The 26,299-nt window shown below is 36.3% G+C and overlaps 1 protein-coding gene across 3 annotated transcripts; it reads left to right on the top strand.

The window, feature by feature from the left end:
- Positions 1-1,953: 1,953 nt before the first annotated feature.
- On the top strand, positions 1,954-16,717 carry LOC133191163 (uncharacterized). 3 transcript variants are annotated; one of them, XM_061326877.1, is made up of 4 exons: positions 1,954-2,223; positions 4,302-4,547; positions 12,370-12,591; positions 16,060-16,717. In XM_061326877.1, exons 1-4 carry the CDS (start codon positions 2,103-2,105, stop codon positions 16,587-16,589), a joined length of 1,119 nt encoding a protein of 372 aa, XP_061182861.1. In that variant the 5' UTR covers positions 1,954-2,102; the 3' UTR covers positions 16,590-16,717. The 3 variants fall into 3 exon arrangements, with proteins under 3 accessions (XP_061182861.1, XP_061182859.1, XP_061182860.1); XM_061326875.1 differs by having other exon boundaries at positions 1,957-2,223; positions 4,302-4,583; XM_061326876.1 differs by having other exon boundaries at positions 1,958-2,223; positions 4,302-4,583; positions 16,063-16,717.
- The last annotated feature ends 9,582 nt before the right edge of the window (positions 16,718-26,299 follow it).

Here is a 26,299-nt window from a genome sequence, read left to right as displayed (position 1 = left end):
TAAGTGGTATCACGTATTCAGGTATTGAATTGGTGATACACCTATTTTGAATACTAGTAGGTGATATAACTTATTTGATTTGAATTTGTGATATCATCTATTTGATTTGAAATGGTGATATCACCTATTTGATTCAAATCAATATTTATTTATTTATATCGATATCACCTATCCTATTCAAATCAAATAGGTGATATCACCAATTTCAATACGTGAGATCACCTATTTGCATTTCTTACAATATTAGATAATGAATGATCTCTTTTACAAGACGATCTAGTGTCAACGTAAAGATGGAAAAAGGCTTACAAAGAACAATTTTATTTTCTTAGCATTGATTAAAAAAATGATCATATTGATTTCATTACTTTTAAATAACCTTTTTAAAATGATTGTAAATGATTCTATGGACTTGTTGAACTTAATTTGATAGATACATCCTCGACTATTTGCACATTGCCTTGATCAAATAAACTGAAAATTCGCTGTAAGATCTTTTTGACTCAAAAGGGCGGGGATGGGGGGGGGGGGACCCTAAGCAAATCGGGCTGCCATTTCCCCCTGTGTGTTAGAGTCTGAGACATTTTAAAACGTCATATTTTATCGATTCCTGTGACATTATATATTTAACTTGCATTCAATTTTGCTATATTTATGGTTGCGTTTTCTCTATTATTATTATTTATGTACAAAGAGACTGAAATATTTACTTCCTGTATAGAATAAATGTATGCAGTACAAATATAGTCTTGGGAGCATGTTATTTCATATAATTGATATCACTCATTCGGATAAGTGATAACCATTTTAAAATGAAAAGGTGATATCACCAATTCGAATAGTTGATATCACATATTCAAATCAAATAGGTGATATCACCTATTCGAATAAGTGATATCTCCTATTTGAATAGGTGATATCAACTATTCCATTTGAATGAGTGACATGACATCGCCAATTAGAATAGGTGATATCACCTATTCGAATGGCTTATATCACTAAATGACAATTAACATAATACCAAAATGGCGCCTCAATGGTTTGTACTTTTAATGTTTTCTAAAAAAATTAATAACCATGTAAAGAAGTTTGTCGTTCTTATAATGAATTCTGTTTAACTTCAGATATTTTTATTTTTTTTCTATTCATTTATTTATTTATTGACAAAAATCACATGTGGCGCAAGTCATACATATAGTATACAAATATAATCACATAGAATTTCTTGTTAAATATATCACGTCTGAAGTTAAAAATATTTCTTGTTTACTTATCATCTGCTGGATTAGGAGTTTTATCAGATATACATATGTATGTATTGTTAAAAAGTGTACAATATTCACTTTACAGTCGTTTATATAAAAAGGACGTACAAATAAAGTGATGTTCATCTTCAACAACAATATGACATTTAATACAATATATCTTTCATCCCTTGGAACAATATTGGATTACAATATCTGCCAACCTCTATCTGTAATTTATGGGCACTTATTCTTCATTAATTCAAAAAAGAACTAATTTTTTTTTTTTTGGAAATGGAAAATTTTAAATACTTTTGAATTTCCAGTTGGTTTAGATTTTGTGAACTTAATAATTGGCTGTAGAATGACAATTTTCCACTACCTTTTTCTTTAATATTTTTTTCATTGTGGTATGATATACGTTTTGGAGGGCGGTACTTAAAGAAAGACTTAAAATGCCAATTTTGTTATGTGTAGGGTGTAAGTCTACCTTAATATTGAACGGATGGCAAAATTCTAGATTTAATTAACACAATGGCAGACATTCTGAGTCGTTTCTTTAAAAAGGTCATTCATCAAAGTCATGGTTTCAAAAAAGAATCAATCATAGACACGTAAATAACACATTCAACTGTTGCTAATGAACATACGACTGAAAACAAAATCCCGTAAGCTGCCGAGCGTTATTTCGTGACGGGATGCTATTTATAGTTGCTGTTGGAGCCTGCTTGGTTTTATCTGTGGGATCATTGATCTAGTATTTGTTTATTAGTTGAGGCAATGATGGAAGGAACCCTAGCATCCTTCCTTGTTTCGTCCTTTCCTGTTTGAAAAAAATTGTGGGGCATATTTTTGTCGATGGCGCGAGTACAAAATGAAGATGGTGATCGTTATTCGGATGTGGATATAGAGAGTATTCTAGCGCGGGTAGAGCGGAGGGGACCACTGACTCTGGCCAGGAAGCGCTCGCTATACAGGGGTAAGTTCTTGTTCAAAGACTTGGCTAGGTCGGAAATAACAGGTGTTGCTCAGCGCTCGCCTAGGATTCAATGTTTTTTCTTCCATTTTTTTTTCGTAATATCAATGATTTTTTATTTTGCTCTCTAAAAGTGTGTGTAGAGGTCGTTCAATAGGACGCGTAGTTAATAAAGTTCCTCAAAAACTCTGTAATATTGAGCGTAAATAATAGACTTTCAAAATGCAATAGGTTATTAAAATGAATATAAACATGTATTTTCATGTCATTTTATATGTAATACTAATAGTTTATTTTGAGGAATCATTGATGTAAACTCATCAGGAGACAAGCACACGTATTTTTTTTTTTACTTCGCTCTGCTTAAGATCTACTTGCAAGTAAAAAAATTCTTTTAATTTCCATTCAATCGTTAAGATTGACCAGATACATGTATATTTCTTTATGCTGTATACTTCCAAGAGCAATGCACCCAAGCATCGACATTGTCAAATAATATTTCCAAGTTGCAGTATTCATGGAGGATTATGGCTTGTCCGCGGGGAGCTCCCCTATCTATGGGATCAGACGTACTCAGTATAAGACAGCTACACATATCTTTTTGCTTCTTACGCATTACTTTACAAATAGTCAACAAAAAGCACTGAGACATGATATTGGAATCTGCACTATGGTCGAATCTAGACAGCAGATTGTCAAAGCTTTGTGGAATATGAACATGATGAATGTAAGCAAACATAAATCCTTTAGAGGAGAGAAAATGGAGTTATATGCCGGTATAGAATTCGTATACATTGCATGTTTTGCACTCCAACTTTTAATATCTGTATCATCCAAACAGTCTCAAGGTCTTTGATCCGTTTGTTCTAACAATAATTTTGAATGAACGAAGTGAACGGATCTCATATACTTTTAATATCTCTTTGCATGTCTGATCTATTTTAATTTAGTTTATTCAGTAAAATTTCATCGGAAGTCCAAAAAAGGGCGAAATATACAGGGCACTGACATTATTTTTTCCCCCTGCAATGACCTCATTTATAATGCCAGACAAAGCAGTGATACTTCTTTAGTGCAAATCGTTGTTATACATAAGAGGCATTAGATAAACCCGCTCATCCCAAACCGCCCTTTATTAATTATCGACTTTATGAATTTCACACGTGGTCGTAATTAAATCATCTTAACATCGTTTTTTCACATTGCTTCCAAAAAGTAGAGTATTGGCTATAGGTTCAAGGATTCTCTTAAGGTTTGAACTAAAATGATTATTATGTTTACATCTTAATGCTCTTAGAGGGAGTTTGCCAACGCTTGGTGGTGTTTATGATTGCTGCGAATTGTATAAACTAGTCAGTTAAAAATGTAAAGGATGAAGTAAAAATCTGTTCATCGAGTTTAAGGTGGTTATCACGGTTTTAATGGCATATGAATATTTTTTTCTGTGATCACTGATGCAACAGAAGAAAAGGGACTGTGTGTGAATTTAATTAACACTACACATGAACAGCCGTTGTTACATATAACCTCACGACAGAGCTTGAAGTCTTGAGCAAGCAAACAGCAGGAGCTGTCACTAAACTATCTCAGTTATATCCATTTTTCTATTTATGTCATATACTAGTATTTGTTATTATCTAGTTAAAATTTTCATCCAAAACCGACTTTGTTATATGCAAATTGCCACAAAAAAGTGTGAGACCTGAAATTCTTTACGTATCCTCTCAAAGTCCGCAAGGAAAATATATTTTTTTACTGGTCCAATACATGAAATATGAAAACAAGGAACAGTATTCAATATCGAAAGTCCAATGAAACGATACCAATTTGGAGCAGAGCAAACACGGACCTCAAAATTTAGAGGTGGGATCAGGTGCCATGGAGGAATGAGCATCCCCTGCCGACCGGTCACGCCCACATATCAAACTATTAATATTAGAATGCTGGGCAATGGTATTCATAAAATGTGAAAAAAATGTTTCTTCAACTGTCCCGCATGGTTAATTAATAACTTTTTTGTCATCATTGACACTGATGTCATGATGGTTCATGCATTTAATAAAGTATTCTTTTTTCCCCAGCACCAGAATTCGTCAAACGCTTGGCACAAGAAATAACAGTTGACGAAGGATCGACAGTTTGCTTCGAATGTAAAGTGGTTGCCTTTCCGAATCCGACCATAACTTGGACCAAAGACTTCAAAGCCTTACCCGATGATTCCCGATTCCAAACGGAAAGTACTGACAACGGTGTATACACGTTAACAATAAATGAGGCCACGAAAAAAGACGAAGCAACGTACCGATGCCAGGCGGAGAATGTCGAAGGTTCGTCCTCGAGTACGATTTATTTAGCAGTGAAAGGTATTAGTATTTTTCTATAGATTTAGGATCCGCTTTGCTTGCCTTTCGTGTGCGGATGTCTTTTTATTTGTGGTACGTATGAAAATTTTGTCTTTAGGATCGGGGGAGAAACAAAATTTAAAAATTATGATTTTTATATATGTAAAAAGCATTAGATTAAAACATAATCACTTTGTATTTGTTTAAGGCTTGAGTAATGAATTTGCATAAGGCGACCATAATTTGATTTTTAGTTTTACAGATCCGCCGACTCTAAAAGTTTGCATTTTGAAAAAAAAAATCTGGAATTTTTCAAGCCGCTCGTGTCAAACCCGTGTTTTATAATAGCAAACCATTCAGAAACATAGAAACATGTCATCATGTGTGCAGAAAGGTGGACATCGTTGGATTGGTTTCATTGTTTTTAAAAACCAAACTGCACTTTCAAACAGTTCAGGGATTTATCAGTACCTTTTCAGGGGCAAATTCGTCCCCATTCCCAATCGAAAATGAGTTCAGTTTTTTTTTTCCAATTTGGCAGTGTTTTCCGTTTTTTCCCAATAGGTGAACAATGCTTTTAAAATTAATTATCTTGGAAAAAAACAAAGTAAAATTGTCAGATTGTCTGTAATTTTCATTATTTAACTCATTTAGCAAAGCTACAGTCATAACACATGTTTAAAAACAACTGTAAAATTTACATCGCCAACTTTTAATCCGAATTTCCTCTGTTTTTCTGAAAATGGTGATAATGTGTAATTATACAGATTTATTGAGTTATTTCCACCTAATCAATTGATCTACGATGAATGGTAAGGACTGTAGGCATCATTTCAGATAGAAAAATATTTTTTTAATGCGTTAATTCATACATGTATATTAAAAGAGAACTTTTAGAAAATGTGTACTTGGTATAATTTTTTGCGGGAGGTTTATAATCTCCAGAAAGATTCTATAATGACCTAAATTGGAATCTCATACACACATGTACTACCCTAAGTTGTATAAATACTTTATACTCAGTCATTGAAGTCGATTTTACTTTTATTAGCCTATTATTCATAATTGATCTTGTATGATGAAGTTGGATCATATTTAATTGTCTGTCTGGTTGCCCAAATTAGAGTTCAAATGCTGAAATGTTAAATGAAATACACCTGTGTATATGATTTAAGCAACATTTTAATTTTTTCGATATTCCCTAAAAATGGCATTTCCAAAAATAGGCTGATAAATCCCTGTGTAACAGGAAAGGAGCAAATGTATGGCTGGACAGGGAATCGAACCCGGGACCCCTGCATCACTAGTCAGGTGCTCTACCGACTGAGCTACCCAGGCCGATATCCACGGCCCAAACCATTACACCTGGTAGGCAGCAAGAAGGAGACAATTGCATGTTTTATATAGAGACCAAACGAATTCATCAAATGCAAAACAGACTGTGTTGGAAAATAGTGTCACAAAAAAACGTCGCAAAACATGACAGTTATATAAAATGCCGTGTACATGTAACTTCACAAAATTATGTATCAATAAATAAAAAAAACTGTGAATTTTGCCTTTTTTTCGTCCTCCGACTTGACCTTTCTTGAAAAAAAATCCGTAAAACTAAAAATCAAATTATGGTCGCCTAATGTGTATAAAAAAAGGAGTAGGGTGTTTCATAGGACTAAACTTTCGGGTGACATGGGTTAAATAAATAAAGGGATTCTAATATTTATACAATTTTATATTTTGCCTTAATTTCCTGCACTCAAAATGAGGACATATTATCAACCTCAGCATCTAACAGTATGTCAACCTGATGTTGCTTACATTAGCTTTGGCAAACACAGTGCGTGTGATTTACCTGGAAAATATGTCAGTTATTCTCTTAAGTACTGCATTAGAAAGATGTTTTCGTCTGTCCAGATCATTGTCTTGTATAAGACAAGAAACAAAATAATTTCGGCACTGTGCACTATCAGGGAAAATTCAGAATATTTATTGATAATCGTTCTCATTTAATATTAACAACAATTAGAGATTTTAGTATGAACGAAGTTTGATAAACAAGGGGAAAAAAAAACCACAAATACATGTATTTTTGTCATGATAACCCAAATAAAGGTGTGTCTAACATGTCTTAATTTAGGGCACCTGTTTATGTTCTCAAAGGGGGGGGGGGGGAGAAGGGAACTTTATTTATGTTCTGTCCGTTATAATTCTAACTTTTCGTTAATTTTGCTAATTAAAGAATGATAAGTAGGCTGCCATCATTAGATCAATCAATCAGTGTCGCGTCATTGTGTGCATTCTGTGATATATACGTAAGGCTTGGCTGTCGGGAAGCGGAATGGTTTCATTGCATGTATAGTTTACTCAATGCTAAATGATAACGTTGCTCCGGGGTACATTAATTTGCATGCAGATCATGTTTTTGTATAGTGCCCGAATAAACTGGGTTATATATGTTGTTAATTTGAATGTTTGCTTTGGACGTGTGTTTAATTTAATGTTACTGAAATTAATCTGTTAAATGTCTTCATATTTAGCATTTTTGCTCATTTTTATATATCTAATGTACAAACTTTAGTGAAATATTTCAATATTTCAGCGTTTAATCCATTGTAAATAAAATACGTATTCCATTAAGCGGATTATCGAAGACAGATCGCCTTATAGTTTCCATCACGTTTTTAGCACTCTCTGTGATTCTATCAATAGCTTACTGGTGGTACTTATCCGTTCCTCGTCAGGTTATGAAATCCTGTGTACATGTACTAGCATTTTTTTAAAAAAAGGCATGCACCCTTTTCAGTCCAGAAAATCAGATTATGACTGCATACACGTTCTGCTAAAAATTAACAAGAGGCTCATGGGCCACATCGCTCAGCTGAGCACTTTGGCTGGGAAAAAATCAGAAATCAGTTCAGTATTCGCTCAGTAGTATGCGTTACCCGTCAAGTGCAATAAAGTCGAAATTTTTTTTGGTTCGATCCTCGCATGGGGGATTAATATTTTTAATGCAATCAATCAATTCTTTAGTCATTTTATATCTTTTTGAATGTGGTTCTGACATTTGTTCTTCTATTCTATTGAGGCCTTACCCTACCTCCAGGGACGTGACTGGAACACATTTGAAACTACTCTACCTGATGATGCTTCTGAAATCGAATTAATAAATCTAGCTTTGATGTTCTTGAGAAGAATTTTTTTTATTGATTTATGTATCCCTTATATTGTTTTTTGTTTTATTTAAGGAATCACTGTCTAGTTAGTAGAGTATGCCAGGGCATCAACGATAGTTGGAAACGTGGGATAATTTGCATAACGGGCGAAGCCCGTTATGCATAAATTATCCCACGTTTCCAACTATCGTTGATGTCCCTGGCATACTTTACTAACTAGACAGTGATTCCTTATATTTCCATTTCATTGTGAAATAAAATTGTAAATTTAAAAATGTAGACTAATAGATTTAAATTACACGAGGCCTCACATGTCAATTTCAATAGTCCCCGCCCATTAACGTCAAGCAAAAGACAGCTGCACGAGAATTACATGCTTATTAGGCCTCCTTAGAGTCAGACACAAAGACAGCCGCACGAGAATTACATGCATATTAGGCCTTCTTAGCTCCTAACCTTTCGCTTGGCGAAATTTGCATTCCGGTAGAATGATCAAGAAATCAACTCAACTAACTTTCAAAGAGTTATCACAGAGAAAACAAATAGAAATGGAAATATACATATATATATATATATATATATATATATATATATATATATATATATATATATATATATATATATATATATATATATATATATATATATATTTCTTAATTATTTCCCCTAGGAAGGCGTAATGGCCCTTCATTTGAACAAACTTGAATCCCCTTCTCCCAAGGATACTTTGTGCCAAGTTTGGTTGAAATTGACCCAGTGTTTCTGGAGAAGATGAATAAGTGAAAAGTAAACGACAACAACGACAGACATGCAACGGACAAAGCTCACTTGAGCCTTCGGCTCAGGTGAGCTAAATAAAGTCACCATTTCAGTCTGTAGAGTTAGGTTATACTGCTAAAAAATAATAAAAAGTACCATTTCAGTCCAGAAAATCAGGTTATGAATATGTGCATGTAATTCTTCCAGAGAATCAAGTTACGACTGTGTAAATGTACGACTAGAAATAGAAAAAAAAATCCCATTTCAGTGTAGAGAATTAGGCTATGACTGAAAACATGTACTGCTAAAAAATAAATTAGGCATCATTTCAGTGTAGAGAATCAGGTTATGACTTCTAAAGATTAAAATAGAAACATTTAGTCCAGGGATTCATTGTGTACCTCAGTAGAGACGCCACCATATGGTCTTCATCGGAATTGTCATAAATTCTTAGCTGATTATTATCTTATTCAGAATCTATCGTTGGCTCTTAGATCAGATCCGTGCCAATAAATCTGTGGAACTAGATGAAATCCCGCGCAAGCGCGGGGAATTGAATTTATACCACTACCGACAGAAAAAATCTAATAATAATATTATACATTACGAAAGCCTATTAGGATCAAACTACGGTAAAAAAAATTTAAAAGGCGTTATAACGCCTTTTCGAAAGGCGTTATAACGCCTTTTCGAAAGGCGTTATAACGCGAAAAAAGGCATAATAACGCCTTTTGAAAAGGCGTTATAACGCCTTTTAAATTTTTTTTTTTACCGTAGTTTGATCCAAATAGGCTTTCGTAATATATATTGTAGTTTCTACTGACAGCCTACAGGCTTATAACTGGAAGAAATACTTTGTGAAGTAGAAGTACGTCTCCACCCCCCCCCCCCCGTGTAAAACTTAAATAACAATATCATTAATTGACGTTTATTGAGAAACCTGTTATATACTATGTTATGGATATTGTATATACTATGTTATGGATATTGTACTTCAGATGCTCTTATTTCATTTCCGTCAAGAATAAAAGCAGTGAATATGCACATTTTACTGAGAAATAGATTTTTTGGGGTAAAAATTCACAGGTACTTGGGTCTTGGTTTATAAATATGTATGTACCTTATTGATATGTAAAAACTGTACCTTACCTCTTTTTTTAACATATCAATAAGGTACATAAATATTTATAATCCAAGACCCAAGAACCTGTGTAAAAATTAGCTTTTATATAACGCCCTATGAATACAATGGCGGATTTAGAGGGGGGCCAGCCCCCCTCCCATTTTGTGTCCAAAATATACATAAAATTTAATAAGTCAATTTTTTTGGTGTGTGTCCGTGACCCCTACCCCAACCCCAAACTGGTTGCCCCCCCCCCCTTTCAAGATTCCTGGATCCGCCACTGGAATAGGCCGAGTATTTGATACAAAAGACTGTATTTAAAAAAAAAACTGAAATGTATTGATTAAAGCAAAATTTTACAGCATAATTGTATTTGAATAATGCCTAATTCATTAATATTCTCTTTTCATGTAAGCAAGTTTATTACGAAGTACAAATTGTACTTCGGGTTCGTTGCCACGATGCTCTCAATGAGGAATATATATACAAATTTTACCGATAAATTTATTAGGAAAACCTACTACATATATGTAATAGTAATATATAAATATATTCACAACTTACAGTATTATCAATGATTTACCATTATTTCAAAGACCATTCACACAAAAGCTTTTTTATGTTAAGGCAGCTATAATCACCTCGTTTTTCTTTTTAACATCGGGCTCGATGCTATATGATGTTCTAGAAGTTTCCGTCAATATTACGATCGGTGAATGACGAAAATAATCTGCACATTTTCCTTTTTAATCGGGTATCACAACTTATTTCCTTTATATCATTTAAATCAAGTTTTGATTGAATAATAAAGTGATGACGTTTTATGAAATAAATAAACGATTGCTTGTTGTCAGTTTCATTAAAAATTGCCAGTAACTTAGATCCGCCAACCGGAAACGCCACCGTACTCACGTTTTTGCTATTTCATGGCTGTTTATAGAAAATAAAAGTAGACTTTTAATTTAATGTACGATACTTACAATGCAAGTGAAATCTAAATATAGTTTACGGACATCATCTTGTATCGTGTGTATTCTCAGAGGAGTAAGTAAGAACTCTGGTGCACCCGTTTCGGAGTTTATTTGCAAAATCTATTAATTTATAAGTATAGATATTATCGATAGACACAACTTAATTTCCGCGCTTTTTCCAATCGCCCTTGCTCTTTATTTTATTTTCAAATCGAAATCATAAATATAATAGTCTTTTCCGTTGTATTTTGATATAATGTAAAAGGTGAAGATAAAGAATACTGATCAGACTTATTGATGTAACATTCTAGATGCTGCAGATATTTTGTTTGTAAATGGTAATGTACAGGAACAGATATATATATATATATATATATATATATAATAGATCGTATATAGAGCCTGTCAGTGTTGTTTTGTATGCGCACAAAAAAACATATACTACCTTAGGGCTCAGTCACACCTTACTGGATAGCAATAACGGATGTCAAATGGATGATAAAACGGAGACAGAATGCATTTCTTCGGCAACACGTTGCTAAAATTCGTCTCCCACCGCATCCTTAGAGAATGAGTTCCGTGAAAAATGAATGTGCAACACATGAGAAACAAACAAACGGCCAAAGAACGTTAGACTAAGACATACGGCCGGTGTCCGGAGCACATCCGGTTTATTCGTTTCTTTACCAGTAATTGTCCACTGAGCTGAGTTCTGACTTAGGTCTAACAGACATCAACATAAGAGTCCCGTATAAAACGCAAGCAAAATGATACCTACCGCACTTTAAACGGATATACTGAATAATATACCGTTCTTAAATAGAACATATCTGGTGATGCCCTTTCCAAGTTTTGGACATGCTCAAAACTTTCCGTCGGATAAAAGTATTTTCACCGGCCGTATTGGCCGTATTCACCGAATAAAAACGGACAAGAAACGTATGCAAACGGAGACGAACGGAATGAAAAAAAAATTGCCATCCGTTTGACGTCTGTATGCGCTATCCGGTAACTTGTGACTGGGCCCTTAGAATAGTATTCGGTGTGTGAAAGATTTTATCATTTCATAGTCAATGTATATATACATGTAGATATAATCATTCTCTTTTTATATACTAAGTACTTACAACAAAAAATAACATTATGATGTGATATATATTGCACTATTAAAGATACAATGATATTAATTATCAAAGATTACATTTTAAGTAAATAAAAACGTTTTTACAACAATGTAGATTCTAAGCTGTACTTTGCGTTCATTTTCAGAACATCTGTTATGATTTCAATATTACTGCTTGTCGACTGAAGGTCATTAAGGTTTAATAAGAATTTCCATTTTCATGCTTAAAATTAAGAAAAAAACAACTTCATAACTTTAATTAAACGTCGAGTAACAGAAACTTCTACATTGCTAATGATGATCTTGCTGTCTCAATGACATCGATAAGAACCTGCGTTACCTAATTAAACCTGTATAAAACACAACTTATATCGATGTAAATGTCACCTCTGCCAAGGTAAAACGAGGTCCATTTCCTGTGGAAGATAATAAGAACATGCAAGTGCTACAATGGTACAAGAGAAAAAAACTGAAAATGCGGGATGGTTATGACGTAATCAGTTGGGTTAATTAAAAATTAAGAAAGGGCGATTAATTATTTCCCGTGATAATCTACCTAAATGCCTGCAGAAATCCTTTATATTTGATAGCTAGTGTGTAACGTAAAAAGCGGAACATTATGTTCTCAATTTTCTGATATATAATTTAATGTTTTTTGCAGCTCTTAAAAAGGACAAACCTAAGAAATCTTCCGGTGGAGTATTAGCACATGCTCAAACATTTCCGGTCATCAAAGAGGAAGTGGAAGAGGAGGAAGCGGAAGAAGAATACTTTCGGAACCAACCAGATTCTCCATTAACTTCTCTGTATTGCGGAATAAAATGGAAGAACCGCACTTGGCCTGACTTCTTATATGACAAATCGTTTGCTGTTAATTATTATGGTAAAAAATGTTACTTTTTGGTAAATTCCTTTAGGAACGGTTTCATTGAATAGAATTGAATCTTTAGAAGTAGGAATCCTGTATAAGATTTTTTTAAATATCTATTTCTGATAATTATAATCTTTAGCAGGATGGGGACAGTCATTGTGAATTAAAGTGTTTTTATGCCCCCGTATCGAAGATTCTGGGGTATATAGTTTTTGACCTGTCCGTCCATCTGTCTGTCTGTTTGACCCCAAAAACTTTAACATTGCTCATATAACTTTTGATTGGTTGGAGCTATGGCTTTCATATTTCACATGTATATTCCTTGTGACAAGACCTTTCTTTGAGTACCATCATATTTGACCTTTTGAACTTGGAGTTTGACCCAGTTTTACAATTTTTTTTTCAACTTTAACATTGGCCATAACTTTTGAACAGTTGATGCTAGGGCTTTCATACTTCACATGTGTAATCTTTGTGACAAGCCCTTTCTTTGGATACCAACACTTTTGACCCTTTGACCTTGACCTTGGAGTTTGACCTATTTTTGAAAAACATTAACATTGGCTATAACTTTTGAACGGTTGATGCTAGGGCTTTCATACTTCATATTTGTAATCCTTGTGACAAGACCTTCCTTCGGATACCAACAACTTTGACCCTTTGACCTTGACCTAGGAGTTTGACCTACCTTTGGAAAACTTTAACCTTAGCCATAACTTTTGAACAGTTGATGCTAGTGCTTTCATTCTTTAAATGTGTTATCCTTGTGACAAGCCCTTCCTTTAGATACCAACAATTATAGACCATTGACCTTGACCTACTTTTGGAAAACTTTAACTTTGGCCATTTCTTTTGAACAGTTGGTTCTAGGGCTTTCATACTTCACATATGCAATCCTTGTGACAAGACCTTACTTAGGATACCAACAACTTTGACCCTTTGTCCGTGATTTGGAGTTTGACCTACTTTTGAAAAAAATTAACCTTGGCCATATCTTTTCAATGGTTGCTGCTAGGGCTTTCATATTTCACAGGTATATTCCTCGGTACAAGATCTTACTTTGGGTACCAACATATTTGATTTGCATTTGAGAAAGTTTAACCTTCGCTATAAGTTGTCATACGGGGGCATCAGTGTTTCACAAACACATCTTGCTTTTTTAAATATCACGTGTGCGATTGTGTCCATCCTGCTCACTGGCTGCATTAGTAGTGTTTAACACGTAGAGTTTTTATTTTTTAAAACTTTATTGCCCCCTATTTAATAATGCTTTGTTTTGACTTAACTCACCTTTGATAATGAACTTTTTTGTTACAGCGCATGTTATTTATATAGTCAGAACCAAACTGAAAACCAAGTTCTAGGCCAGAAAACCCTCGGTGGTATGTTTAACTTTTCAGAACGAGCATCATGAGTTTACTCCACTGTAGAGCTTTGTTCAGGCAACATGATAACTCCAAGGAGAAGATGTTCCTCCAACTTGTTTTAATTGCCCTTGTATAAACAATTGTCTTGTAAAGCAAGGCTTGTATAATAACTTCTGATTGCAGGGAACTGGTGTGGATTGTGCTGCAGTCACATGCTAAAGGCTTCACTAATATTTTTTTAACGAAAAAATCCGAGTTTAACAAGAATTCATTATGTAAACTTTAAAGTTGTAGCAATCTTATTTACAAGCAATGATATTTCTTAAGCTTTCATACGATAAAGGGCAATTAATTTACTAATGAGGCATGTGACATTTGGTCATATCTTTATGAAGATTCTGTACTTTTGTTGAAATATATTTTTGTTGTTGATTTATATTGCAATGTTTGCGATGCTCATAAATACATGTATATGCATTTGCTATTTGAAATCCATATACAACAAAATGTTATATAAACTACCGCATACTGCTATGCAATTTTGCAGGAAAATTTCCCCTTTGATTAATTGTCTTTGACATATTAAATATAAAAATAAGCATTCCTTTCGACCTCGTGACCTTAATGAAATGACCTATAATCTGAATCATGAAATAACAAATGTTATCCCGGGCCAAATTAATGAACACTTGCATAACATAATGAATTTTGAATTTATTCCCATTGAAATTTCAAACTTTATGGCTCAGAAACGATTTTCTGTTTACATGAATTCAAAACCGTACAATACTGTGACCCGCTCCGTGCACATATAAAACTGCGTTGAGTGAAAGGTATTATACATGTACCTGGGCTAGACATACAACATTTTTAAATATTTTGAATTGTATATATAAAACATGTAGCTACGGACAAGATTTTGACATAATTCCAATCTCATTCACTGACCTTGCCCTCAGAGTAAAAAAGATGACAAATTTTTGGTCTGACATGATCTTTATCATTCAAAGTGTTTAAGTTGCTTCAATGAAACGTACAAAACTTATCGTCAGACATGATTTTTGAATTCATTTCAACTTTTTATTTGAGTGACATGATTTCGGAGCCATAACTAGGAGGATTAATATAAGGAATATCATTATGGTATTAGCTACATCTCAAAGTGAAATCATCCAATAGGAGTGTTTTAAAAGTTACAATTCCAGGATGATTTGTTACCGGATTTCAGCATCTCTCAATTGACCTTGAAGATCAGCAACAGACTTAAGTCTGAGATCATTCCGAGAGAGGAAAGCAAAATTATTCCCGAATAATATTTTGGTCAATTTAAACAGCTCTAGAGATTATATCTTGTTATGATCATTGAGACAAGATATAAAAGTTTGAAATCATTTCAGACGGTCTAAAGTAATCTCACAAACACCAATATCTCATATATTGAATAGTATTCACTAAACACTAACCTCAAATAATGCTGCCTTGCTGATTTTGAATTTACCAGGTAACAACAAATAGGAAAATACAGAATACTATTGTAAATTTTGTAATAACTATCGCCGACTTTTCAATCTCACGTGGCCTATCGTGAGTATATTGTTTCAAGTCTCCTACCTGAGTCACCATGAAAATTCAGAAGCATCCTTGACTTTGAACACAAGTAGGCATGAGAGAAAGAAGGCGATATATATATATATATATATATATATATATATATATATATATATATATATATATATATATATATATATATATATATATAATCTGCCTTTTATGTGTCTTGTGCATATGTTCATTTTTCAATTTAGTGTGAAGAGTATATTAACAAATTTTGAGATACACTAACAGCACTCGGAAGTAAATTGCCATTCTCTAAAAGTATGTTTTCCAAGATCGAGATATATTCTTTGCTGTTAGTTTATACACAAGCATCAATAATGGCATGTTCTTTATCTCGCAATGGGGGGCATCGTATTTCTGTAGCGAGATAATCTTGACAAGTTTATATGATGAAGATAGAGGAACTACATGCAATATCTCGTAGACGTATTGTTTTTTCCAATAACTTCAAATGACTTCATTGCTGATGGAAATTAATACGTGTATTTCTCTTAAGCAGATTATGACTTGGAATCCATGGACACGGACGAAGATGACGTATTCTTGTCAGAACCTGGAAATGATAAACAAGTTGGATTTCCTGATTTCCAGGATAACAGTGATTCGGACTCAGAAATGGCAAACATTATAAAACAAAATCTCATTTTTGAGAATAGAAACTTTACCAATTCATTTACAGAAAAAGCTAATGGATCATGTAGGATTGACCAAGATCTGAATGCAAATACATACACAGACACGTGCACATCAATTCTGAAACAAAATGGCGACGTCCCACATTTTATGAAATCTTTACATGAGATCAGTGAAAACATTACGGACAACGCGGTACTCTCTTGGCAAGCAAACCCTAGTGTTGTGCCGACATTTTCCGACGTCACAGGAATGAACTTGGCCGTGCTTGTGTTTCTTTTATCGGGATATACTTTCCTAGCATTAAGATGGAACATGGATCCTAGAACGTTCGTGTGTTTTGAATTATTCGTTGAGTTTTTATTCTTAATAGTGAGTTCATTATTAGACTAATTGATATACACATATGTAAATATAGAGGGTTTAATTTGTTAAAAACTATTAATTGAATTCTGCGTTGCCTTTTGAATACTAAGTATTTATTGTTGAATATAGATTAAAGAGATTGATTAATTTTGTAAGCTCTCGTCTTTTGCCTTTTCATTCAGTTGTAGGTATCAAATATACATAACAAGAGTTAGTAAACACCGGTTTATAAGAATGGCAAGAAAAATTGCAGCTTTATCATTGCAACAAGTTTTTTCACATTAATCAAAAGCATTTACTTTTTTTGTCCCAGTTCAAGAAATATTAATGTCCTACACCTGTCAATCGTTAAACTAATGGTTTTATACCAAATTAATGCGAACCCTTGCTTAATTGTCATTAAATTAATGTGTGATTGATAAGAAAATATAATCCCTAAATTAATGATCTTAAAATCAAAGGCTAAAGGTCACTCAGATTTTTGCCACACCAACCAAACTGTTTCCAACCAATATGTCGAAAACCGTTTGTTTGATAGTCATCAATTTTACAAACGAGTTGGCTACTTCAATGAGATGACTCCTTTTGATATTAAGGTAAAAAAAAAAATCAAATCTAATGGTTTCCAGCTCATATATTGAGAACCCGGCCATTTGTCTGACAGTAATAATTTTATGTACATTTAATATGTTATAATTGAACAGGATAACAATTTGACCTATATTGATTTTCAAGTCAAAGGTCATTTGCTTTCCTTTATTTTGTCCAATTCTATGTAGAACGCTGGGTAGATGCAATAAATGTACGTAATTTGATACACTCCTATAGGTGATTGAAGTGGCAATGTTTGATATTGAATCAGGTGAGCGCAGAAGCCTCTAGGCCAATTGTTCATTCTGAAAGCAGAAACATTTAGGAAGTCAATTTGCTGTCCTATTAGGTAAATATTGTATTGGCTAATTCTATTCATTCTAATCGATAGAATGCATTAAGCAATATCACGTAGTTTGTTCAAGGATCTCATTGGACCGTTTTCGTGTGCTCGAAGATTTTCGTCTCTATGGTTCCATTTAAACTGGATCCAAACCAATTCGTTAAATGCTCTCATTTTCATATAAACCGACGAATTTGTTGGACAATGAGAACCCAAGGGACAGAACTCTTAATAGAATGGGTTCTTTTTTCTATTTTTTTTTTTTTTGAAATTTATAAAACTGAATGTAGCAAATAATTGTTAAATTTTTTTTTTTTTCACAGGAAGTTCTGTCTAAAAGTTCGTGTAAGTGTTTCATTGTAATATGCTTTCATATAAATATTGCGCCGTAATATTTAATGTAATATATTAAAAAACAAAACAAAACATTGATTTTAGGAATAATGCGAAAATAAGCATTGAATGATTACTTTTATGAAACATATGCAAAGTGTTATAAGGAAGGTAGGGTGTGCAAAGAAAGTAATGAAACAGTTTAGAGTTATCCCCCCTTTTGTTAAATTGTATTAATCAAGAAATCATTGTAAATAGTGTAATTAACGGGTCATTTGATTAAATGATAATACAATAAAGAACTTTATATATATAAAAACAAACCAAAAATAATTGTTTGGTTAAGACGAGCAGGAACGCTCAGAAACGGATTCTTGCCATTGAAGACACTTAAATATATTGACTTAAAGATTGTATAAGTGGCCAATTGTGTCGGTATGTATTCTTCCGTATTCCAAGTTGTCAGACGACGATGTGCCGTCGGGCAAACTAAAGATTTCTATGATAAGTTATTATTAGGCAATTCACCAAGCATTGTAACTTGTCAAGCATTGTGTGATACAGGTACATGTATAGTGTTACAGAGTGGTTGTAATTGTTTGTACAGCCAAGTGGCCAAAGTTGTATTGATAGCCAAGAGGCAAGTGCTGCTGACAATTGGCAAAGTTGTATAGGTAGTTTTGGCGGCAAGGACTGGTGACAAGTAATACCAAGTGACCAAGTTGTATGGGTAGTTTTGGTGGAAAGGACTGGTGTCAAGTAATACCAAGTGACCAAGTTGTATGGGTAGTTTTGGTGGAAAGGACTGGTGTCAAGTAATACCAAGTGACCAAGTTGGGTAGGTAGCCAGGTGGCAAGTGCTTGTGACCAGTATCAAGTGGCATGCTACCAAGTTGTATGTTAGCTAAGAGAAAGCACTGTTTCGCTTTGTTCACTTAATTAATTAAAGCACTAGGCAAGTGACATATTTGTATATATTGAATAACGCACTAAGCAAGTGTCCATTATATTTGTATATTTTGCTTTGATCTGTATATTTTGCATTTATTATCATCCTTATAAGACTTGGGCATTAACCAAGTACGAGCCCAAGTAGATCGCTCGGGTCCCGCACGTTACAAAATTTGGTGGCAGCGATGGGATCTTATAGGACATAATGAGTGCAACAGGGAAAGACCACGTTGCTGTGGTCGCAAGTATGCTTGCAACGATGGATAGGATAGAGGAGAAATTGAAGCGTTATCGTCTTGACAGTTCCACTTCTAAGAGTGACAAACATCATGAAACAAGAAGTCGAACCAATTTGTCACCTGGGTCTTATGATCTATACCAAGGTGAAATGCCATATTCATTCACAGACCACAATGTACAAGAAGATGCAAATTACGATAGGTATGAGCCTAGAGACAAGCCTCGATATGCAGATACCAGTGGCGGGGCGCGACCAAAGGTCCACTTTGCTGACGAGCAACATGGTAAAGGACAAGAGGATGGTGAGTGGCTAAAAAACAATCTGTCATTCGGAGCAAGTAATTGCGAGAGGCCTTTTGAACTAGATAATCCCAAAGACAATGCAAGTGCACTATTGTGGACAGAGACGTCTAGAGCAGATGGAGACAATGAAATAGCCAGGACTTATGACGCCTCAATTTCTTGGGATGATTACAAGTGCCATTTTGAAGCCTGTGTCAATGTCAATGGCTGGGACGAAGTGAAAAGGGGTTGTTCCTTGCTTTGTCACTGCGTGGACAAGCACAAGCTGTGCTAGGCGACATGCCAAGCGAGAGGGGACAGCAATACGGGGCACTTGTTAGATCTTTGCAAAAAAGATTCTCTCCGCCGAACCAGACCGATTTGTACATAGTGCAGCTTAAAGAAAGGCGACAAAAGGCTACGGAAACGTTGTCTGAGCTTGGTCAAGCCATTCGATGTTTTACAAACTTAGCGTACCCAACGGCGCCTGGTGAAGTCAGAGAAACACTTGCAAAGGATCATTTCATTGATGCACTGATAGATTCAGATATTCGTATTAGAATCAAACAGTCACGGCCAGCAAATCTTAATGAGGCTATAAGTCTCGCAGTTGAACTAGAAGCATATAATAGAGTCGAAAGAAGGGAAAGAGAGTTAAAGAGGCATTTAAGATCGGCTGTGGTAGAAGAGCAACCTGAGACATTTGTAAATAGCAGACTTGAGGGCTGGATGAAGTCTGTAGAAGATAGTATGAAAAGCTTAGCAGAAGAACTGAAAGAATTAAAGACAACAAGGCAAATACAGAATAAAAGATGGCAAAAGAACATTGGTAAGAAAGCAGATAGGCCAAGACAAGAAGTCATAGGCTATGAGTGTAACAAACCAGGACATATCAAGCGCAGCTGTCCTTCATTGAGAAATAAGGCCAAAAAGAAATACAGTAAAACTGATGACCACAGGTCAAAGACTCGCCCAGACGACAAGTAAAGGCCCCCAAGTGTCTGTTGGACTCGGATATCTGCAATTGAAGAATGTGGGTTGTATGTCAGTGTCAATATTCAGGGTGAGAAAACAAAAGTTTTGGTTGACACAGGGGCTACTGTTACTCTCGTGTCGGCAAAGTTGTACGAGAGATTGTCTGAAACTGTCAGACCAAACTTGCATAAAGTTAATCAGACCATGGTACACCATTGTCAGTCAGAGGGCAGGCGGAGTTTAACTTTACTATTGACAAAAATACCTACCACAACGACGCTGTTGTGACAGATATCAAGGTAGATGGAATTTTAGGTCTTGACTTCCTAAAGGCAAACAACTGTACCATAGACATGAGCAATGAAGTGCTTAGCATCAACGGGAAGGACGTTATTATGTCAATAGAGGGGTCACTAGGCTGTTTCCGCGTTACCACTGTGGAGACTGTGAGTATTCCCCCAAGAAGCGAGGTTATTATCCAAGGAAAAGTATGTGTACCAGATGGCTTAAATCTGCCAAAATGCGATAGTATATTGGAGCCAGTATGCAAGGAGGCTATGAATGAGGGTACACTGACAGCAAGGACGATGGTGCGTCCACGGGAAATAGTTCCTGTAAGGTTGATGATTGTCACACAGGAACAGTTGTAGGGCAGCTGACAGAGATTGGAGAAGTACAGAAGAAGTCTATGTCTGATGACTTGTTGCCATCCGAAGAGCTACGCAAGGACCTTTCTGATTTACTAAGGAAGTCGGAAAGTGGTCTGACTCCTGTACAGAGACAGAAGGCAAGAGTTTCTCATTAAATACACTTTTTTGTTTGCAGACAATAACTTTGACTTTGGCCGAACAGGGATAGTCAAACACCATATTGAGACAGGTGGCAGCAGACCCATTAAACAACAATCAAGGAGAGTACCAGCCCATTTGATGAACGAGATAGACAAGAACATAGATGACCTGTTGGAGAGAGAGGTTATTCAACCTTCAAGTAGCCCCTGGTCATCACCAATAGTACTGGTCAAGAAGAAAGACGGGACGCATAGACTACCGTCGATTGAATAGTCGTACATAACAAGATGCATATCCTTTCCCGAGGATTGATGAGTCTCTAGACCAGTTGTAAGGTTCCACTTGGTTTTCTACACTTGACCTATGCTCCGGATACTGGCAAGTGGAGATGACGCCAGCTGACAAGCCAAAGACTGCATTAGCCACAAGGCGAGGGCTCTTTGAGTTTAATGTCATGCCGTTTGGCTTAAGTTGTGCACCAGCAACTTTTGAACACCTGATGGAGAGTGTTCTACTAGGGCTACAATGGGACATATGTTTAGTCTACTTAGATGACATTATTGTCACAGGTAAGACTTTTGACCAGATGCTTGATAACCTTACCAAAGTGTTTGACAGATTCCAAGGTGCAAACTTAAAGTTGAAAGCAAAAGTGTTGTCGTTTCGCAAAAGAGGTTACTTACCTTGGCCATGTTGTCTCTGAGAAGGGTGTGGCAACTTTCCCAACTAAAATTGCTGCCGTGAAAGAATGACCGGTACCTGCACACGTCACAGCTTCGGTCATTTCTGGGACTATGTGGATACTATCGCCGCTTCATCAAGAACTTCTCTGCGATTGCCAAATGTCTCCACACCTTAACTGAAAAAGGGAAACCGTTTATCTGGACCAAACAATGTCAAGAAGCCTTTGAAAGCTTGAAGCACCGCCTAACCAATTCTCTTGTCCTAAAGCATCCAGATTTCAATCTCCCCTTTGTATTAGATACAGATGCAAGTGATCAGGCCACAGGAGCAGTGTTGTCACAAAACATAGATGGCAGTGAACGAGTCGTAGCTTACGCAAGCAGGGCCCTAACCAAATGTGAGCAGAAATTCTGCGTGACAAGGAAAGAACTTCTGTCAGTTGTACACTTTGTAAAGTATTTCAAAATTACCTGTACGGTAAGGAGTTCCTTGTCCGCAGTGACCATGGTTCGCTAAAATGGTTGTTTGAGTTTAAAAATCCTGAGTGCCAATTAGCTCGATGGCTGGAAACACTCAGCGCTTTCAAGTTCCAGATCTAGCATCGTCCGGGCTTGCAACATAGAAATGCAGATGCCCTCAGCAGAGTGCCATGCCGCCAGTGCGGATACGAACCAGGAAAAGAGGCACCAGTTTGCAATGCTGCAAAAACAGGTGCTATTGAAGAGCCATATTGCAAAATAAAAGATGTTCAAGATCAGATCAGGACAGTGACTTGAAACTTGTCAAAAGTTGGTTGCATGAGAAAAGAAGACCAGATTACAAAGAGATAAGTGGTTTAGGATTTTGTAAGGATGTTGTAAGATCTCTTTGGTCTCAATGGGGTATACTTGTTCTGGAAAAAGATATCGTGTACAGAAAGTACACTGAAGGAAATTTCGCTAGCCTGCAGGCAGTAGTACCAGCAACAGAGCGTAGAATGGTTCTCCAGTATTGCCATGATTTGGAGACCGCTGGTCACTTGGGTGTAAACAAAACGCTTGCACGAATTCGCCAGAAGTATTACTGGCCAGGTTTACAGGCAGATACAAGGGCCTATATTGCAGGTTGTGAGAAGTGCTTCAGACGAAGGCATACTCAGGAAAAAGAAGGCACCAATGACACTTGTGGAAAGTGGATTACCAATGGATAGAATTGCAACGGATATTCTTGGTTGGCTCCCAGTCACTGAAAGTGGCAACAAGTATATACTTGTTGTCTCTGATTATTTCACCAAGTGGACTGAGAGTTTTCCAATGCCTAACATGGGGGCAGCTACAGTTGCAAGAATAATAGGAGAATAAGTAGTGTCAAGATTTGGTGTGCCATCCAGTATCCACTCAGATCAAGGCCGCCAATATGAAAGTGAACTTTTTTCTGAGATGTGTCGTGTTCTACAAATAAAGAAGACTCGCACCACTGCCTATCACCCGTAAAGTGACGGGATGGTCGAACGCTTTAATAAGACACTTGTTAAGTGCATATGTTAATGAGCACCGCTTTGACTGGGACAGTTACTTGCCGTATGTTATGATGGCATAGCGAGCCTCAGTACATGAAACCACGGGTTTTACACCAAATTACATGATGCTAGGAAGAGAGGTATCTACGCCTCTTGACATAATGTACGAAGTGCCAAACGCTGTAAAGTACATACCCAAAAACAAATGGGCTTGGCAACTCAAGGAAAGAATGGAGGAAGCCCATAAGTTTGTCAGAGAAAATATCAAGGCAGCAATGGTCCGCCAAAAGAAATACCATTATCAGAAGCTCTCGTGGCAAAAGTTTTGTAAAGGAGATCAGGTTTATGTCTATTTCCCTTTGCGGAAAGTTGGTTTGTCTCCAAAGTTCATGAGCTACTGACGAGGTCCATATGAAATTTTGGAAAAAGTAACTGATGTTACATTCAAAGTGAACTGCGGGTTACGTGGAAAAGCACAAGTTGTACACGTGGACAGACTCAGGTTAAAGTGTGGCCAAATTTTGCGAATCGAGGAAGAAAGTTCTCCAGAGAATACAGATTCTAGTACTGCTGAAAGGGAGGAGCCGGAGATAGAACATCTGCCAAGCGAAGTTGACAACAATCTCGAAACTCTTCGTTCTGGTAGAATTAGAAAAACTCCCAGCTGGCTTCAAGACTATATATACAATATTAGCATTTTGGGTACCCTAGGCAGGGGTAACCAGTTGTAAATAGCAGCCAGTTTATTTTGATTACATGATATTATTCTTTGTCAAGTATTGCATTGTTGAAGGTTTACTTCATTTGAACAGAATTACCTAATTTTTGTCATTGCAGGAGCATGCCTCATTCTGAAGTAACAAGTCGTGGGGGCACTGTACGGAAGAGTCCGTTTTGCCCATTCCAGTCAACGAATCATAGGATAAGGAGAGACCATATGGCGCTATGCTACGAGAACAGGTTCTTCTGCAAACAGTGTGACTATAGTACAGAGAAGAAAATCAATTATCTCAGACATGTAAAGAGAAACCACTCTACAAGTCGAAAAGAGGAAAATGATCGTCCCTCTTGCAGCAAAGTGACAGAAGATACTTGTGACGACAACAGTGTAGCAGATACTCCAAAAAGTAAGGAGGCAGAAGGAGACCATGGATCTTCATCAGAGGATGAGGAGGCTTGGTTGGCTGAAGACCCAGACGTTAGTATTGGGGAAGTTACAGAGACTGTGCATCTTGAATGGAGAAGTCAGAATGTAGACACTGGAACAACAAGTGATTCTACACTGAGGAAGAGAACTTCTCCAATGCCAGTATACAGCCCAGCACCACCCAAGGTAGCTCGACCTTGTATAAGTATGTTGGATGCTGAGCAAAGGGACCCTCCTGCCCAGACAACTAGGTCTGCCGAGGCGCAGACAGAGATAAAACTAGTGGACTCTTGTACTCAAACAGAGCCAGTCCGATATATAAAGTCAATTACTACAACCACCATTGTCAAGGAGAGTGGTAGAAAAGTCATTACTGTAAAGAAGGAGAAAATGTTGTAAAAAAAGACGTAATATGTGTAATAGAACAGTTAGGCTAGTGTTTAAACAGATAGTTTGACAAAGTTTCAATTTTCATTTATTTCTGTGCAATTTACTCTTTGTATCAAATAGTGCAATATTGTCGTGTACATACTGTCACGGTCGCCCGCGTGGCGCAGTGGTTAGAGCGTTCGCTCTAGAGTCGCAGCGTAAGGAGTTGATCCTTACGTCGCGGGTTCGAATCCCACTGTGGGACGTGGAGACCGGTCCTTCGGATGAGACCGTATAAACCGAGGTCCTGTGTCGCAGTAGGTGCTGGCACGGAAAAGATCCCTCACTGCTCAATGGCCGTAAGTGCCGAGTTTAGGACAAATTTGCAGCTCTCCACCGGCAAATGGTGGCGTCTCCATATGAGTGAAAAATTCTCGAGAGGGACGTTAAACAACAAACAAACATACCATCATGCGGGACGCATGATCTTAAGGGGGTAGAAATGAAACAGTTTAGAGTTATCCCCTTTTGGTAAATTGTATTAATCAAGAAATCATTGTAAATAGTGTAATTAACGGGTCATTGATTAAATGATAATACAATAAAGAACTTTATATATATATAAACAAACCAAAAATCATTGTTTGGTTAAGACGAGCAAAGTATGCTCAGGATCGCTCAGAAACGGATTCTTGCCAGTGAAGACACTTAAATTATTGACATAAAGATTATGTAAGTAGCCAAATGGCCAATGGTTTCGGTGTATACACTCCGGTATTCCAAGATGTCAGACGACGAAGTGCTGTCGGGCAAATCAAAGATTTTTATGTGTGAATTGTTATCAGGCAATTCACCGAGCATTGCAATTGTCAAGCATTTGTGTGATATAGGTATAGTGTTACCAAGTGGTTGTTATTGTTTGTACAGCCAAGTGGCCAAAGTTGTATAGGTAGCCAGGTGGCAATTTAAGGACTGGTGACAAATAATACCAAGTGGCCAAGTTGTATAGATAGCCAGGTGGCAAGGACTAATGACAATTAATACCAAGTGGCCAAGTTGTATAGGTAGTCAGGTGGCAAGTGCTTGTGACCGGTATCAAGTGGCAAGCTACCAAGTTGTATGTTAGCTAAGAGACAGCACCGTTTCGCTTTGTTCACTTAATTACAGCACTAGGCAAGTGACACATTTGTATATATTGCATAAGCACTAAGCAAGTGTCCATTTTATTCATTTTATTTGTATATTTTGCTTTGATCTGTATATTTTGCATTTATTATCATCCTTATAAGACTTGGGCATTAACCAAGTACAAGCCCAAGTAGATCGCTCGGGTTTTGTTTGTTTGTTTGTTGTTTAACTCCCTCTCGAGAATTTTTCACTCATATGGAGACGCCACCACTTGCCGGTGGAGAGCTGCAGATTTTGACCTATCCTCGGCACTCAGGGCCATTGAGCAGTGAGGGATCTTTTTCGTGCCAGCACCTACTGCGACACGGGACCTCGGTTTATACGGTCTCATCCGAAGGACCGGTC

Source organism: Saccostrea echinata, unplaced genomic scaffold (assembly GCF_033153115.1).
Source record: "Saccostrea echinata isolate AGI-Se365-2 ecotype Australia unplaced genomic scaffold, CSIRO_AGI_Sech_v1 ptg000023l, whole genome shotgun sequence".
Lineage (NCBI taxonomy): Eukaryota > Metazoa > Mollusca > Bivalvia > Ostreida > Ostreidae > Saccostrea > Saccostrea echinata.
The sequence above is the reverse complement of the archived record's forward strand: the minus strand, read 5'-3'. Positions and strand labels throughout refer to the sequence as shown.

Coding starts and splice junctions, on each gene's coding strand:
- LOC133191163 (XM_061326875.1), top strand. CDS start 2,103: ATGGCGCGAGTACAAAATGAAGATGGTGATCGTTATTCGGATGTGGAT. Junction 2,224..4,301: donor GAAGCGCTCGCTATACAGGG/GTAAGTTCTTGT, acceptor TTTTTTCCCCAG/CACCAGAATTCGTCAAACGC. Junction 4,584..12,369: donor GATTTATTTAGCAGTGAAAG/GTATTAGTATTT, acceptor TGTTTTTTGCAG/CTCTTAAAAAGGACAAACCT.